Raw genomic sequence first — 19454 nt, 5'->3', positions numbered from 1 at the left:
TATTCTTGAACCTTTTGCTTTGTTTCAATTATACTGGTGACATCTAATGATGTTTCTACCACCAGTTTCGTCTGTCCTGCAACACCAACTTTTGGTGAGGGTACTCTCGGCGGAGTACAAACCCACGGTGGGGAGTCAGAGCTCAGTGGCATATCCATGCTTTGGATAGACAGGCTTCCCAGAGGAGGTTCTAACCTCTGGGCATTTGAAGGATTTTTCTCACAAGGAGAAGCCAACCTTCTGGCTAAGAGTTCTTCCTCACCTAGAGGTGCCAACTCTATAGAGGCAACACTGCTTTGTCGTCTACTTCTCATTCTCTCCTTCTGCTCTCTAGCTACAGTAGCTTTACTCTTTCTTTTACGACCCATTTTCTGTCAAAATAGAAAATCAACAAGTTAATAAACAACAGACTTTTGAGAGTCTGTATCACTCACCTTGTAAAAATATGCTATTTGATATTTATTTCTCTGTGATTGTAATCATTTATGTTTCCTTGTTCATGTTATTTGTAAATCTTATTTAGTGGACTTTATGTAGATATTGTATTGATGATCATTTTTACTGTTTCCCATGTTTCCAGTTTATACTTACATGTATCTATTCAAGCTTTCATAATAATTGGCAAAATAATAGAAATAAGAAAAACAAGAGTGCACACGCTGAAATTTTTCGCCTGCTTTACTAACCATGATTGGTTTTACGTTGATAGTCCTAAAGAAAAAGTTTAATACTAGTATCACATAAACTTAAAATTATCAATGATCCATGAAAATGAGGTCAAAGTCAAATGAACCCTGCCAGACAGACATGTACACCTTACAATCATTCCATACACCAAACATAGTTGATCTATTGCTTATAGTATACAAGAAAAAGACCAAACCATAAAAACTTAATATTGACCAATGAACCATGAAAATGAGATCAAGGACAAATGACGCTTGCCAGAAAGACATGTACAGCTTACAATCATTCCATACACCAAATATAGTTCACCTATTGCTTATAGTATTAGAAAAACAGACCAAAACACAAAAACTAAGCATTGACCAATGAACCATGAAAATGAGGTCAAGGACAAATGACATCTGCCAGAGAGACATTTTTACCTCACAATTAGTCAATACACCAAATATAGTTGACCTATTGCTTATAGTATTACAAAAACAGACCAAAACACGAAAAATTTACATTGACCAATGAACCTTGAAAATGAGGTCAGATGAAATCATGTCGACTTATTTGTAGATCTTATTGTACTGAACATTTTGCTATATAATGTTCTATATGCTGTTCCTCTCTATCGATTATCTTAATCAATTAAGGGGCTTATGCTTATATACAAAATCTGAAAACTATGGGAGTACAGGACATTCCTGTAAACTAGAGGCTCTAACGAGCCTGTGTCGCTCACCTTGGTCTATGTGAATATTTAATAAAGGACACAGAGTGATTCATAACAAAATGTGTGTTTTGGTGATGGTGATGTGTTTGTAGATCTTAATTTACTGAACATTCTTGCTGCATACAATTATCCCTATTTATAATGATTGGCCCATTAGTTTCAGTGGAAAATGTTAGTAAAAATTTACAAATTTTATAAAAATTGACTATAAAGGCCAATAACTCCTTAGGGGGTCAATTGACCATTTTGGTCATGTTGACTTATTTTTAGGTCTTACTTTGCTTTATTTATTGCTGTTTACAGTTTATCGCTATCTATATTAATATTCAAGACAATAACAAAAAACGGCAAAATTTCCTTAAAATTACCAATTCAGGGGCAGCACTCTAACAACCCGTTTTCCAATTCATCTGAAAATTTCAGAGCAGGTAGATCTTGACCTGATTAACAATATGAACCCCAATCAGATTTGCTCTAAATGCTTTGGTTTTTGAGTTATAAGCCAAAAACTGCATTTCACCCTTTTGTTCTATTTTTAGACATGGTGGTCATCGAGGTTGGTTGGCCGGGTCACTGCACACAATTTTAAAACTAGATACTCCAATGATGATTGTGGCCAAGTTTGATTTTATTCGGCCCAGTAGTTTTAGAGGAGAAAATGTTTGTAAAAGATAACAGGTTTACGAAAAATGGTTCAAAATGGACTATAAAGGGCAATAACTCCTTAAGGGGTCAACAGACCATTTTGGTTCTGTTGACTTATTTGCAGATCTTACTTTGCTGAACATTTTTGCTATTTACAGTTTATCTCTATCTATAATAATATTCAAGATAATAACCAAAAAAACAGCAAAATTTCCTTAAAATTACCAATTCAGGGGCAGCACTCTAACAACCAGTTGTCCAATTCATCTGAAAATTTCAGAGCAGATAGATCTTGACCTGATATAAACCTCAATCAGATTTGCTCTAAATGCTTTGTTTTTTGAGTTATAAGCCAAAAACTGCATTTTACCCCTATGTTCTATTTTTAGCCATGGCGGCCATCTTGGTTGGTTGGCCGGGTCACCGGACACAATTATCAAACTAGATACCCTGATGATGATTTTGGCCATGTTTAGTTAAATTTGACCCAGTAGTTTCAGAGAAGATTTTTGTAAACATTAAAAACGACGGACGCCAAGTGATTGAAAAAGCTCACTTGGCACGGCCCTTCGTGCCAGGTGAGCTAAAAAGATGAAGAGCTATGATCCAGATTTCAATGTTGAATTCAATCAAATATATTTGTTTAATACATCATTGATTTTATTCTTTCAATAAAGTTTATAAATAACATTCCGTCTATTTTTTGTCTATCAGTACATGAATAAAGAAAAAAAGAACCAGACATTATCTATTAATAAATAAATTAATTTTTCCTTGACCGGTACTTTTAAATTAAACAATAAACAGATTTGTTTAAAATGTTGTTCAATATTGCTCAAGTATTTATCATCTTTTTTCATGCATTTACTGCTTAGTGTAAGTCTTTATATTTTTATTTCCCGTCATGTCAAAAATGCAAACAAATCACCCCAAGCTTGTTTTTTCTGACTGTTAATGACGTCTTTACACTAAATTCATTGGATGTTGGATGTGTACTGATTGATAATTAAGTTTTAGATGCATGATTTTTTTTATTAGTTGTTATTGGCTCACTAGCTGCAGTATCGTAGCTCTTTAGGTCCTTATGTTATTTTTTGACCATTTGCGGACCATAGAGCTACGGATTTTTCCTATTTCAAAACGTTCGGAATTGCGACTCAGGTTCAGGTCGCACTTATTTCCCTAAAATTTATTCTTTAGAATCCATGCAAAGCTTGTCAATATATCTAGTTCATTCCGTTAGATATTTTTCTAGGATATGACGTACCTATTTATGTTTGAATATTCATTTCCTTAACACTATATATTATCTAATTATTTCCATTTGTATACGTTCTCCGCCTATTTTGTTCGGCCATATTGAATCTCGTGGTGACGTCACGAAAAACAAGAAAAGATAACTCCAATTTCCTTGATCTCCTATGTTGGGGGTGAGGAACGCCTACGAAAAACAAGAACAGATTACTCTTGTAGAAAAACATGTGTTAGTTTGTTTACTTAGTCTTATTTCTAAGCGAGAATCGAGTGTTTAAAAGACTTTAAAACCTTTATTCATACTAAAAATTTAAATTCAATGAAATAATTATTATTTCCGTTAGTTTTTAATCTTAATTAAACGTACTTTCATTCAAAAAGTCATGAAAATAAAATAAAAGACAACGTAAACAAACTAACACGTGCTTTCCTACAAGAGTTATCTTTTCTTGTTTTTTCGTGACGTCACCACGAGATTCAATATGGCCGAACAAAATAGGCAGAGAATGTATACAAATGGAATAATTAGATAATAGTGTTAAGGAAATGAATATTCAAACATAAATAGGTACGTCATATCCTAGAAAAATATCTAACGGAACGAACTAGATATATTGACAAGCTTTGCATGGATTATAAAGAATAAATTTTAGGGAAATAAGTGCGACCTGAACCAGGGTCGCAATTCCGAACGTTTTGAAATAGGGAAAATCCGTAGCTCTATGGTCTGCAAATAGTCAAAAAATAACATAAGGACCTAAAGAGCTACGATACTGCAGCTATTGGCTCACTAGCTGTCAGTAACTGCGAGTACTCTCAGATCTGTACTAAGTGTCTTTTTGATGTTTGGATGTACAAGTACCCGTGTTTTTGTTAGATTTATTTCTATGTGTATCGATCAGATGAGTTAAGCCATTTCAACTGATTTTTATAGTTTGTTCTTATATTTGTACTGTTACACCACTGTCCCAGGTTAGGGGGAGGGTCGGCTAGTTTAACTCTGCAACATTCTGTATGTGCCCGTCCCAAGTCAGGAACCTGTAATTCAGTTGCTGTTATTTACAACTTGTTTGTTGCTGTGTTACATATTTGTTTTTTTATATAAATTTCTTGAAAAACTTCATATGTGAGAGCGCTAACAATACCAGACAGTCACCTGGTTTTTCTCTGTCCACTGCAATGTGTCGCATGGGGACTAATAAAGGCAACAGCAGTATACTGCTGTTCAAAACACATAAATCCATGGACAAAAAACAAAATTGGGGTAACAAACTAAAACTGAGGGAAACGCATTAAATATAAGAGGAGAACGACACAACATTGAAATGAAACACACACAGAAATGGACCAAGCATCAGACAAAACCCAACGAGAATAACAAATAAAACATTAAATACATCAAAAAACAGTGAAACCCCATTTAATCCCTTTTTAAACTGGTTCAGAATCACCAAATTCAATACAACACATTTTGTCATTATTGTGGCAATTAACATTTGTTAAAATTTCGTAAGAATTGGTAAAACATAACTCAAGTTAAAAGCACAGAATTCATTATCTTCGCCTACGAATACCAAGTACAGGAGATCCTTGTTTTTGCACGCCTGATTGTGATTGGCGGGCTAAATAATTTATGACAGTTATTGTTTGATTTTCTTTATTAATTTGTTCTTCAAATTACAGTTGTGTTATGATCGTCAGTTTGCCAAGAATTCCGCTCAAACTGGTGCTAGGGGCCGTCTTAAACTTGCAGCGAAGTGAGAGATTTTATTCCTTGTTCAAGTCCTCACTATGACTTTGAGATGAAGAACAGCAATAAAAGCACTGTTCCTTTGCTTTTTGTGTGTTTGATATGCATGAATCATGATTTTTTTGTGTCATGGATGGATACCTCACATCCTTTCTTTTATATTACATACACTGTTCACTAATTTATGATAATATATCAATGGCCTTTAGAAATAATTTATTTGCTTTGTTTCAAGCACATTTAACAAATCACAAGGGGAGGTTTTACTTGAATAAGTCCAAGAAAAAAATGTGCAGGGTTCCCACTTACAATGGCGTTTCAGAAAGGAAGTTCTACGCTGAATTCTGGGATAGATAATCATCACATCTCGGACCAAATTCAAGTCGGACCACGAACACTCGGACCAATTCTAAAACAACTCGGACCATGTACGAAAGCTCATATACTACAAAAACACAAGCTACAGAAAGTACAGATCTCAGTGGATGATCAAAAGGGGGCGTTTGACAATACATTCTACTTCTATTGGAACATCTATTTTATATTACAAAAGGAAAGACCTCTCAATTGTTCAAGAACAATTGACGTTTTAATTATTATTATTATTCTTCCGCCAAACTTTGACGAAGTTAGCAGCCTAAACCGTAAGACGTGTCGCTTTCATGTTCACACTTTGTATCGGTGTCATGAATACCTATCTGGAACTCACCCTGTTAGTCGAAATATTTTGTCGGTTCGGAGTAATCCCTCCGAAACCAAAAAACCTTGTTATCGTTCCAACACCGTAACCATAATAGGTAGAAAAAAAACAAAGGGTGAAATTTGTTCAGGACCAGACCCCGGTTCTTCGTTACATTTGGATCGAAAAGATTCAACGACTCATTGGTAGGGTTATGCCCCTATGAAAATCAACCGGTGTCGGTGGACCACCAAAACTCAGAAACCGTAAGTCGTAGAGACCTAGGATCTTCACCATTCATCATCAATTCATGTATCTTCGAAAAATATCTCAAGGTCAAATTTGTTTGTTGACCTTGACCTTTGACCTTACACCTTGTTATGGAATAATCTCAGCAACCATTATACTTACAGAAGTTTTAAATAGTGGAAAATGTTTGGGTCATTACCGCGCAACTTTGTTACATTTTGACCGAAGAGATTTGACCTTTTTTTAAGGGGCATAAAGCCTGTTTTAGGTTTCTGAAAACACAAAATCAGCTTTTTCTATATAACCAAAGGTCCTAGACCCTTGGGGTCTTCAGAAATGGCATTGGGGACTAATGACCTTGCCAAAGGTCAAAAGTTCAAAGGTCAAGGTCATGTCCCAGAGTGCGAATTTAGTGTTTTTAACCTTATATAAAGGATTTTTAGTGTGTTTTCGAGCTTTTTATGGTTGACCTTGACCTTTTCAATACATTCTATGTCTCTTGGAACATGTATTTTACATTACAAAAGGAAAGACCTCTCAATTGTTCAAGAACAATTGACAGTTTAATTATTATTATTATTCTTCCGTTAAACTTTGACAAATTTAGCCGCGTTAACCGTAAGACGTGTCGCTTTTATATTCACACTTTGTATAGGTGTCATGAATACCTATCTGGAACTCACCCTGTGAGTCGAAATATTTTGTCGGTTCGGAGTAATCCCTCCGAAACCCAAAAACCTTGTTATCGCTCCAACACCGTAACCGTAAAAGGTAGAAAAAAAACAAAGGGTGAAATTTGTTCAGGACCAGACCCCAGTTCTTCGTTACATTTGGATCGAAAAGATTCAACGACTCATTGGTAGGGTTATGCCCCTACTAAAATGAACCGGTGTCGGTTGACCACCAAAACTCAGAAACCGTAAGTCGTAGACACCTAGGATCTTCACCATTCATCATCAATTCATGTATCTTTGAAAAATATCTCAAGGTCAAATTTGTATGTTGACCTTGACCTTTGACCTAACACCTTGTTATGGGATAATCTCAGCAACCATTATACTTACAGAAGTTTTTAATAGTGGAAAATGTTTGGATCATTACGGCGCAACTTTGTTACATTGTGACCGAAGAGATTTGACCTTTTTTAAGGGGCATAAAGCCTGTTTTAGGTTTCTGAAAAGACAAAATCAGCTTTTACTATATAACCAAAGGTCATAGATCCTTGGGGTCTTCAGTAATGTCATTGGGGACTATTGACCTTGACAAAGGTCAAAAGGTCAAAGGTCAAGGTCATGTCCCAGATAGCGAATTTAGTGTTTTTGACCTTATATAAAGGATTTTTAGTGTGTTTTCGAGCTTTTTAAGGTAGACCTTGACCTTTTCAATACATTCGACGTCTGTTGGAACATGTATTTTACATTACAAAAGGAAAGACCTCTCAATTGTTCAAGAACAATTGACAGTTTAATTATTATTATTATTCTTTCCGCCAAACTTTAACGAAATTTCCCAAAAAAAGTACGCGACATATTGAAATGATATTAGGTATCTAGTATCGGTTGACCAAAAGCTATCTTGTGGTGAGGGCACGACCCCGTAACATTTCCTTTATAGGGGTTATCTCCCCTAACACAAAAAACCTTGTTATCATTCTAACTCCTTAACCATAATAGGTAGAAAAAAAACAAAGGGTGGAATTTGTTCAGGAACAGACCCTGGTGCTTCGTTACATTTGGATTGAAAAGATTCAACGACTCATTGGTAGGGTTATGCCCCTTTGAAAATTAACAAATGTCAGTTGGCCACTAAAACTCAGAAACTGTAAGTTGTAGCCACCTAGGATTATCACCAATAATCATCAATTCACATGAACATGAAAATTGACCTAAGGTCAAAGGTCAAGGTCATGACCTAGATTTTGACCTTAGCTTGTTATCGGATTTACTCAATAACCGTAAAAGATGGCTGATAAAATGTAACGGAGAAAATGTGTGTCTTGTCGAGATCTACATTTGTTATGTTGAGTTTAAAATTATTGGACCAACTGTTATGGAACTAGGGCACCAAAACTGTTTTTGGGGTCCGAAATGATGATTGTTTGCTTATAACCCAAAAATGGTTAGAGATAGAAGGAAACTTTGAATCGCGAAAATGATCAGCATAATAAGATCTACAAAGTTAGGTCAAGGTCAGAGGTCAAGTCCCTAGCAACGACATGAAACACCTTAGCAACCATATATTTTTGAACTTAGAAGGCTATGAATAATATAAATATGAAATTTTTAATACTGGAAATGACATTTTTGTCCCTAGCAACGACATATAAGTCCTTAACAATCACGTATTTTTTTTAACTTTAAATACTATGAATAGTACATATGACATTTTTAATACTTGCAGTAATATTTTTATCCTTATGAATGATTTTTGTCCTTAGCAACCACTTGTTATGAACATAAAAGTCCTTAGAAACCATATATTTTTTAATTAAGAAGGCAATTAATAAAAGAAAAAAGGAAAGACCTATCAATTGTTCATCAACAATTGACTTTTAATTAACAATGCTGTTGTCATACAGAAATCAGATAACATCATTGTATCTCCTCATTAAAGATCTAACACTTTTGCTTGATTTGATTTTAGTTAAAATCGAATTCTTTTCCCTTAGAAAGGGTTACTTTGGGTGATATTAAGGTTTACACCGCATATGAACATACATAATATAAGCTATTTTATAAGTCAATGGCTAAGACCATTAATATGTAATGCGATCAACATGGGCAAACAATGAAACAGTAAGCGTGAAAAATATAGGACTTCAATAAATCGACAAAGAAAGATTTACATAAACAATAAACAGGATTGATTGTGCATTTTTATTAGCTTTTTGTTGATCTGTCTTCTTGCATATTGTACCAGGAAGCAAGGTCAATACTTCAGCAGCAGGTCTAAAAATAAACGGCAGAAACAATGCCACCTGCAAATATTGAAAATGAATGCAAAATTGCAGGGAAAAATAAATTCACTAATTTTAAGGAATTAATTCTTCTTCGTTTGCTTAAACGCAGGGCTTCCAAAAACAACGCTGCAGTTTCTAAGAAAACAGAATCACAGACACAAGAAAGTGATAACAATGCTAATATAAACATCCCTAAAGAGGGAACGCGGACCTCAAAGAAACCTTTTGGAGTCCGGGAATGTGATTCAAATGGAAATAATATCAAAGGGAATGTTGTAAACAAAAATTGTGGAACTGAAACAAAGGAGAATAGTGTGATCGACATCGAAACCCATCAACAGAACGGTACTAGAGGGAGACAATTAACAGAAGAAGAGATGGTCCGTTTGGAAAGTTTCTCCAGGCTTGATCCAGTAAGTATATAAACATGTAAATCTTCCATACTTAATAGTAAGTAAAATTATGAAATGGAAAATGGAAAGAAAACACATTACAAACACAACAGCATATATGAATATGTAGAGAGGACTTCACCCTTTCAGACACTTCTTGGATAAATAAAACTCTAGTTATAGCTGATATATTTTGTAAAGTTTCAATCATTTTTACATGAACTACATGAATATGATACAGTCGACCTCATACAGATATCAAATATCCCAATAAAAAAATTAGACACTATTCTGATAGGATACTATTAATAATGTTAAGGGAAATAACAAAATATGTTTGATAACAAACAAACAAACAACATTAATACATTTACCAGCAATCAAACCATCACAATTTGACTAGCATATAAGCATCACAATTTTACTAGCATATAACCATCACAATTTAACTAGCATGCAAACCAGCACAATTTGACTAGCATACAAACAAGCACAATTTGAAAAGCATACAAACCAGCACAATTTGACTAGCATACAAACCAGCACAATTTGACTAGCATACAAACCAGCACAATATGACTAGCATTCAAACCAGCACAATTTGACAAACATACAAACCAGCACAATTTGACAAGCATACAAACCAGCACAACTTGACCAATATACAAACCAGCACAATTTGACTAGCATACAAACCAGCACAATTTGACTAGCATACAAACCAGCACAATTTGACAAGCATACAAACCAGCACATTTTGATTAGCATACAAACCAGCACAATTTGACTAGCATACAAACCAGCACAATATGACTAGCATTCAAACCAGCACAATTTGACAAACATACAAACCAGCACAATTTGACAAGCATACAAAACAGCACAATTTGACTAAAATACAAACCAGCACAATTTGACTAGCATACATACCAGCACAATTTGACTAGCATTCAAACCAGCACTATTTGACAAGCATACAAACCAGCACAACTTGACTTACATACAAACCAGCACAATTTGACAAGCATACAAACCAGCACAATTTGACTAGCATACAAACCAGCACAATTTGACAAGCATACAAACCAGCACAATTTGGCTAGCATTCAAACCAGCACAATTTGACTAGCATACAAACCAGCACAATTTGACAAGCATACAAACCAGCACAATTTGGCTAGCATTCAAACCAGCACAATTTGACTAGAATACAAACCAGCACAATTTGACAATATAAAAAAAAAGATGTGGTATGATTGCCAATGAGACAAGTATCCACTATCCACAAAAGACCAAAATGACACAAACATTAACAATAACAGGTCACCGTACGGCCTTCAACAATGAGCAAAGCCCATACCGCATATAGTCAGCTATAAAAGGCCCCGATAAGACAATGTAAAACAATTCACATTATTCTTATTTATTTAAAAAAATGAACGAAAAACAAATATGTTACACATAAACAAACTACAACCACTGAATTACAGGTTCCTAAATTGGGACAGGCACATACATAACTAATGTGGCGGGTTAAACATGTTAGAGGGATCCCAACCCTCCCCCTAACCTGGGACAGTGGTATAACAGTACAACATAAGAACGAACTATAAAAATCAGTTGAAAAAAGCTTAACTCATCAGATAAACAAAAAATACAAATGGATGTGGCCGAGTACTTATACATCCCGACACAAAAAGACACAATGAACAGATCTGAAAGTACATACATACAAGCATACAAACCAGCACAATTTGACTAGCATTCAAACCAGCACAATTTGACTAGCATACAAACTATCACAATTTGACTAGCATACAAACCAGTACAATTTGACTAGCATACAAACCAGCACAATTTGACAAGCAAACAAACCAGCACAATTTGACTAGCAAATAAACCAGCACAATTTGAAAAGCATACAAACCAGCACAATTTGACTAGCATACAAACCAGCACAATTTGACAAGCATACAAACCATCACAATTTGACTAGCATACAAACCAGCACAATTTGACTAGCATTCAAACTAGCACAATTTGACTAGCATACAAACTATCACAATTTGACTAGCATACAAACCAGTACAATTTGACTAGCATACAAACCAGCACAATTTGACAAGCATACAAACCAGCACAATTTGACTAGCAAATAAACCAGCACAATTTGACTAGCATAAAAACCAGCTCAATTTGACTAGCGTACAAACCAGCACAATTTGACTAGCATACAAATCAGCACAATTTGACAGACACATGACCATCATAATTTGACAACCGCATAACCATTACAATTTGACAAGCGCATAACAACCATCACAATTTGATAAGCACATAACCATCACTATTTGACAAGCCCGTAACCATCACTATTTGAAAAGCACATAACCATCACTTTTTGACAAGCATACACACCATCACAATTTATTTGAACTTTTTCGTTTCATAAATTGATATGCTCCACCTTTGTTCAAAATGTTAAACAAAATGCATTTTACGTATACGGTGTCGACATATTATGACTTTAAGATAAACTTCTAGATAACTCGTTTCGATTGTTTGTTTTTTGTTCATTTAATTTTCCTACAAATTCAAAATAAAAGTGCTTACATTATAAGTCGGAAAAAAAATATTATATTCACTCAGTTTTATTACACATGAGTAAATTGATTTCCTTTACATGTAAATAAAAAGAAGAAATCGTTGGTTTTGAAGAAAGAAAATCCGTAACTTTATTATTTACTCTGATTTGATGGCAATGATAAAATATATGCAAATCTGATGAAAAAGATCAAGTCAAAGTTCACATAATCGAAAAAGATACATTCAGCTCTAAGAGTTTAAAGTAAATAGTATACTATCTACATACTAATTTAGGAATTAAAATACCAAAGCGAAGATCGTCGACAAAAGACTATTGCTTAACATAACACCAATAAGTAGAAGAAATCGTCTAATCGTTAAAATCTCCTTACGTCGGACAAATTAAAAATCTATATGTTGAGTAAATATTTATATACACAAGTTCAGTAACAGAACAAATTCATTAACACCGTCTACCATTTCCCCACAATTGATGCTAGGTACCAGATTAAACGCATAATTTTTATTTTTGTTCCAGTCGACGCTGCGTGTAATTGGATGGTCATCCGGTGCGGCAGATTCCATGACAAATACACCGGATTTAGCAGAAACACAAGACGGTAAGTTAGCAATATTCATTTATTGTAGGCAATTCTGTTCCATAGTTCTCATTTTGATTCTCAATTTATAAGGAAATTAAGGGTTTTCGACGGGTTTTTTTTGTCATTGCGTTTTTAGTGTTTGTGCTTCAGGTCTTTTGATCGAATTTGACCTTTTCTACGAAATAATTTTTGTCGTATGTAAAGCAGAACATGCTCATCCCTTCCAAAGCAATAGACGTCACTTTCTTTTCTGTGTTGCGGTCGCATTCGTTTTTCCTTGGTTTTTTTACAACACCTTGTGATTTCTGATTCAAATTGTGAGTTACTCCTGTATTGTTTTATAAAGCAACTATTCCCCAAATACCAAAGTTTCAAAGATGTAAGCATCTATAGGTCACTGGACCGTCACCAAAATTGATCATATTACTGACTACACCGGTACTGACTACTTACAATTAAAATTTCTTGAAACCGTTGAAAATAGACTGGACTACGGTCAGTCTGTAAGAAGCTATTCATGTTCTCTTCCATACAAACTTGGAAGCTGTCTTGACTCGCGCGATCGATCTTAGTTTAAGAAGCATTATTTAAGATATGCATCATCATGGCCTATTACATAAAAGATAATAAACGACAAAAAAAACTTCGTTTATTTAAGATCCTTTCATATTGATATCATTTATGGTTCTTCTCTTCATGATGGCATTATACTAACTTCTCTCTTTTCTTTTCAAAGCGTGCAAGCCACATAACTACTTCATATTAGTCACTTCCTAAACAAGTAACAAAGTTTTCAATCTACAAGGACGAACTTATCATGTCTAATTAAATTCAAAGTTGAATCGAGCTTAAGAAGACACAATAAATATGCTAACCACGCATACTTGTAAAAGATACATTATAAAGAGGATTTTAATCAATGAGGTCCCATTAATATATTTCTAATTTATTTAATCTGAACCTATTCAGCCGATTTACCATATATAATACCTGCCAGTGATGTAGCCGAAAATAAGGTTTATACATTATGAATAATTTGTACTTTTCAGATGAAAATATGTGTAAACTAACAAAGGTAAGTTGTTTAACTATTTATTTTATAAAATGGAATATTTTTGCAAGTTAATAGTTCAATGTCAATGAATCACTGCCTTACAAATGTACAAGAGATTCAAATGAAATACATGTATCTGTTATCCAAGCAAATGTATTTTCTCTATTATAATGAATTTACAATGGATTCCAAATCTGATATTCATTTGAATTTTTAAGTCTATATATGCAATCATACGGTATCTTGAGTAATGCTTTTGAAGTTTGCCTAACTGAAAATTATTATGTATTAATATGAATATTAAATGTAATAGTACTATAAATAATACAGTAAGACAGTTTACTCTCTAATGGGTCTGGTAATTGAGTCTTAAAAACTACTTTCATATTATTGTATACGTACCAAGAAGAAGAATGTGTTTGATAATAAAAACGAATTGTTCAAAAGTAAACCCACAACGAAAACAGCCTATTTTAAATGGCTTATCAAAATTTTACTTATCAAATTAAAGTAAATATGATACAATGATGATTTGTTTTCTCAATAAGGATAATTGGATTAGTAATGAGACAACTATTTACAAGTATCGAAATGACGTTGGTGTAGGTCATAGGATAGTCTTCAACAATGAGCAAACCCACACCGTATATATATATTTGATGGCGATCCGATGGATACATCTGTTGTAGGGTTGTCACTGACTCAGACGTACTTATGAATATAATTATTTTCTGTGACTGTATCTTACATTAATTTGTAGGATCCTTTACTATAGATAATTTAGCTGATCTGTAACAATAACATCTTCATGCCTTATATATCATGTACTGTAGTACGCCGCTAGATTAAAACTGACGTGGAAAGGTAACATATGGCCACCGAAAGCTCTTTTTTTGAGAGCCCAGGTGGTCGTGTGGTCTAGCGGGACGGCTGCAGTGCAGGCGATTTGGTGTCACGATATCACAGTAGCATGGGTTCGAATCCCGGCGAGGGAAGAACCAAAAATTTGCGAAAGCAAATTTACAGATCTAACATTGTTGGGTTGATGTTTAGACGAGTTGTATATACATTATGTACACAGCCATGTATCACCATCATTGATGGCGATCCGATGGATACATCTGTTGTAGGGTTGTCACTGACTCAGACGTACTTATGAATATAATTATTTTCTGTGACTGTATCTTACATTAATTTGTAGGATCCTTTACTATAGATAATTTAGCTGATCTGTAACAATAACATCTTCATGCCTTATATATCATGTACTGTAGTACGCCGCTAGATTAAAACTGACGTGGAAAGGTAACATATGGCCACCGAAAGCTCTTTTTTTGAGAGCCCAGGTGGTCGTGTGGTCTAGCGGGACGGCTGCAGTGCAGGCGATTTGGTGTCACGATATCACAGTAGCGAATCCCGGCGAGGGAAGAACCAAAAATTTGCGAAAGCAAATTTACAGATCTAACATTGTTGGGTTGATGTTTAGACGAGTTGTATAAACATCAACCCAACAATGTTAGATCTGTAAATTTGCTTTCGCAAATTTTTGGTTCTTCCCTCGCCGGGATTCGAACCCATGCTACTGTGATATCGTGACACCAAATCGCCTGCACTGCAGCCGTCCCGCTAGACCACACGACCACCTGGGCTCTCAAAAAAGAGCTTTCGGTGGCCATATGTTACCTTTCCACGTCAGTTTTAATCTAGCGGCGTACTACAGTACATGATATATAAGGCATGAAGATGTTATTGTTACAGATCAGCTAAATTATCTATAGTAAAGGATCCTACAAATTAATGTGAGATACAGTCACAGAAAATAATTATATTCATAAGTACGTCTGAGTCAGTGACAACCCTACAACAGATGTATCCATCGGATCGCCATCAATGATGGTGATATATATATATAGTCTGCTATAAAACGCTATGACATAACAAAATTGTATATAATAATTTGAACTAGAATATTGGTTATAAAATATTTCACAAAATCAAAAGACAGACAGCAAAATATTTCACAAAAAAAAATGACAGACAGACAGCAGAAACAACAAACACCGAATGATAGGGTTTGCTATCAGCTCCCTTAATCAAGTGCATGAAAATATCATTCTAAAAACAATGTTATGAGACATGAAAAACATGTCAAGTGATATGTTATTTTCCATCAGTGTAGTCTTCGAAAATATCAAACGGCTAAATCCATTGTTAGTTTTTATTGCTTCACTCGTTGCAGATGTACGTCTTAAATTGTATGTCTGTCAACCGCGATTTCCCTACCGCATGTGTTCTCACAATCCTCATTTCAAACAATTCAGCTGTGCAAGCTGGCGGTTTTTAGTTTTTGAAATAAACCTACAGGAGATCGAAAAGATAAAAGAAGGAGTTTAGCTATCACTTTTAATATGACTCGTTTTAAACTTATTTTATGTGTCGTGTGTTTCTTATGTTCATATAATGTTTGCATTTTTACCCGTTAGTGTTTTAAATTTTGTAATGAAGTATAAATATTTCTACTTTATGTTGTAAGGTAAAATGCTGATTATAGCCTGCATAACCTTCAACCTATACAAAAAGAACCGATTATTCAGGATTTAAAAAAAAAATAATGACATTAAAGACATACAAGCAAAAAGAACCGCAACAAGCAAACACAAATATTGTAAAATCAACATTTACTGAAGCAATTCATCATAATTTTCAAACTTATATAACTTTTTTAAAAGTTGTAACATTATACGTTTATTTCCTTTTAAGGTCTTGTGCATTTTTGGCATTATTTAAACGACCTACTTGCATATTTCATATGAAGTGTTCAAAGGTTCGCCGATCTCCAGTATTTCGTTGTCATATTTTATGTACTAGGGCAGCTATGCATATTAAAAATTGATCAACCATTGTTCTTTATTGATAATAATATCAAACATGCTTAATTTGGATATGACATGGTATAATCGGAATTTTGCACTGATAGTCATGGATTTACCTGTGTTTTATTTTATCAAAACAAATATTATACTTCAATAACATTGATCTTTTAATCTTTGTCATGTATTTTAATTTACATTATTCAACACCCCTTTAACACTCAGATGTTTTAAACAGTCTAATTATTTAAAAGTTAAACAGACCAAAACCAATATACATGTAAATTATTTGGCTTTTTATAATCCCATTTAGTGGCAATGCATTAATGCAAATAAAACGCTGCGAAAGCACTTAGTGAATATTTCACATGAACCGAGAACACACTTTTGTTTTACTTGGAGACGGATGTATCCTAAATTTATTTGTACCTATGAAGAAAGTTTAAATGTTGTGAATTGACAACGGATGTTTATTTATAAACTATAAATTTAAACAACAATTTAAAAGTTTTAACTTGGTGTGATAAGCAGTCAATGGCATTTTAAATTTTGAAGTTTACGAATTCATTTTTGGTAATGAAGGATTTTATCTATTTGACTGATTTTGAACAGGTGGAATTTAGGAGACTGCAGGACCAAGTCCGAGATGTCAGTTTCAACCTGCGAAATCGTTTTCGGACGTCGGCATATCAGGTAAGATTTTTATTATCCCTTTTCTCTATGTTGGTAAATTATGTGTTATTTCCTTTTACTTGTTTAGCATAAAGTTACGTTATCCTTATATATTGGAATCTTGAATATTCGTCTACCAAATTAATGGATTAATTAAATTTCAGGTCACGCACGGTTCATTCATTTAAATACATGTCAAGGTTCCTTTAAATGGAAAATGTAACAAGATTATCTTCAGAAATGAATATTCGTGAGAAGATATATTGTTTAAATTGTGTAAACAAAAACACGTGGACTTCACAGTGTGTTAATTAATCTATACCTCCGTTGCTATGCAAACAAACAAAATGGCGGTCTATGATATATCCGCGAACACAATGTACAGGTTATAATATTGTTGATAATAGACAAATCACTATTGTTGAGGGGGATTTAAATATATGCTGGCAATATAATGTTCAACAACCATTGACACATTTTAATAACCCAATATTAAATTCAAATAAACAAATATGTGACGAAGGTGAAAATAGTTCAGAGGCACTTCCGGGTTAACATGATGAATAGGACCTTTTTCGAACGTGACCTTGGATCATTTCCATTAACTAGATTATAATCTTTAAAATTGAGTCGGATGCCTTATAATTTAATAAGATACAATAGACTAGAGTGCTATAGTGAACAAAATACACTGAATAAATGCTTTAAACAATAGAAAAGTTAAAATTGACCAAAAACTCCGACCAGCGTCTCAATGTTTCAATCATGATAAATTTGTATATTGCAAGACAATGAAGACAAAAAAGTGTCTATCTATGATCTTTCCATCAACTATAAAAGAAGGAGGCACGTGTTCATGTATTGAACCGACATTATAACGTTTGACAAGTAACTTCATTTATATAGGCCTGACCCAGAAACTGATAAAAATAAGTTGAAATAATAATTATTTTTTTCTTCTTAAAAAGTAGTTATCTTGTTGACTACAGTGGTAAAAACAAATGAAAACATCTTAATCTTTACATATAAACAAAGTACTTCAATATAAAGACCGACATACTTATTGAATTCTTGAAAAAGGTGTATTTTGTTATAGTACCAGCTGACAGAGCAGTCAATAATATGGTCTAACAAATACTAAATATATATGGCCTAAACACCGTAATATTGAAAAGACAACTATCAGGACACCAAGTTACTAAGATATAAGCTAAAACAATCAGCGACAAAATATTGACCTTGGACAGGCTCACCCATGTGACGGGGTTAAATTATGGGCTGTTTTATTCAAACGTCATCACATTCAATCTCGATTTCGGGAACTATTGTAAAAGAGACACAGATCATGTATTAAATAACATTTTAGGAAATGCATGGTCCTATAATGCAGTATCAGTATTGATAATACGGCTGTTTTCTGCTCTTTAGTCGGGTTGTTGTCTCTTTGGCACATTCTGCATTTCAATTCTCAATTTTATACATTTTTTAAAAAGTTTTCAATATAAATTTTAAATCATGCGCTGGTAAACGACTGGTTCTTCAGTACTTTCAATGATTTCATTTAATTCGAAATTTCACTCCTCGATTAAAAGTTTTGAAGGAAAAAAATATATGATAATTGAATTTCATCTAAAGTTTTCCGGAAGAGTAAGCAGTTCCTTGCTTTCATGACATAAATCATATAACTCGTACATGTAATTATAACCAGAAAACTTGAAAGGTTTTTTTCTGATCATTTTTAATAATTTAAACTTACTACACTAATGCTGAAATAGTAAATAAATTCTAAAAGCATGCAATCCCTAGTTCTGCTGCGCCCTGCGCAAGCAAAAGCCTTTTAGATCTAGACCTTGCTTAAAGTGGTTGCCTGTCCATTTACTATAAAGTTGACTTCACCGCTGAGTAAACAAAAACCATTTAAATAAGTAAAGAATTGAAATATCATTGACCACGTTCATTTAACACTTTCACAACAATACATATAAAGTTAATTTATATTGTTTGATCTGTAATAATTTTCTATATCAAAGATTTAATCTTTCCATTTACCCAAACACAATGAAGGAGTTATGGCATTGGCGGGAGTTTAACGTTTTCTCAACAAACCATAATATCTTAATGGGATAAATCTTAAACTTAATCTGATGTTTTAAATAATTTCAAGTGTACAGTCTTTAGATAACCTTAGTGTGTACTGATACATTCCACTCGGACTTTTATCTTTGTTGTACACGAATCATAAATAAAATTCACATATCAATGACATGACATGGGAACTAAATTAAAAAGGAAGAAGCTTAAATCAATGCGCTTAAAGAAGGTAAGATTAACAATGTC

General features: G+C 33.8%; 1 protein-coding gene across 3 annotated transcripts in view; it reads left to right on the top strand.

Annotated features, from left to right (window-relative positions):
- Positions 1–19454, top strand: part of LOC134721243 (putative uncharacterized protein DDB_G0282133) — a 67476-nt gene that overhangs the window by 32296 nt on the left and 15726 nt on the right. For all 3 annotated transcript variants that reach the window (XM_063584068.1, XM_063584069.1, XM_063584070.1), the window contains exons 2-5: positions 9051–9354; positions 12458–12539; positions 13571–13596; positions 17058–17138. In XM_063584068.1, coding sequence (XP_063440138.1) covers positions 9051–9354; positions 12458–12539; positions 13571–13596; positions 17058–17138 — 493 coding nt within the window. The remainder of the gene's footprint in view (positions 1–9050; positions 9355–12457; positions 12540–13570; positions 13597–17057; positions 17139–19454) is intronic.

This window comes from Mytilus trossulus, chromosome 6 (assembly GCF_036588685.1).
Source record: "Mytilus trossulus isolate FHL-02 chromosome 6, PNRI_Mtr1.1.1.hap1, whole genome shotgun sequence".
In the NCBI taxonomy this organism is placed as follows: Eukaryota; Metazoa; Mollusca; class Bivalvia; order Mytilida; family Mytilidae; genus Mytilus; species Mytilus trossulus.
Note: the sequence above shows the minus strand (reverse complement) of the source record. Positions and strands in the feature narration are given on the sequence as shown.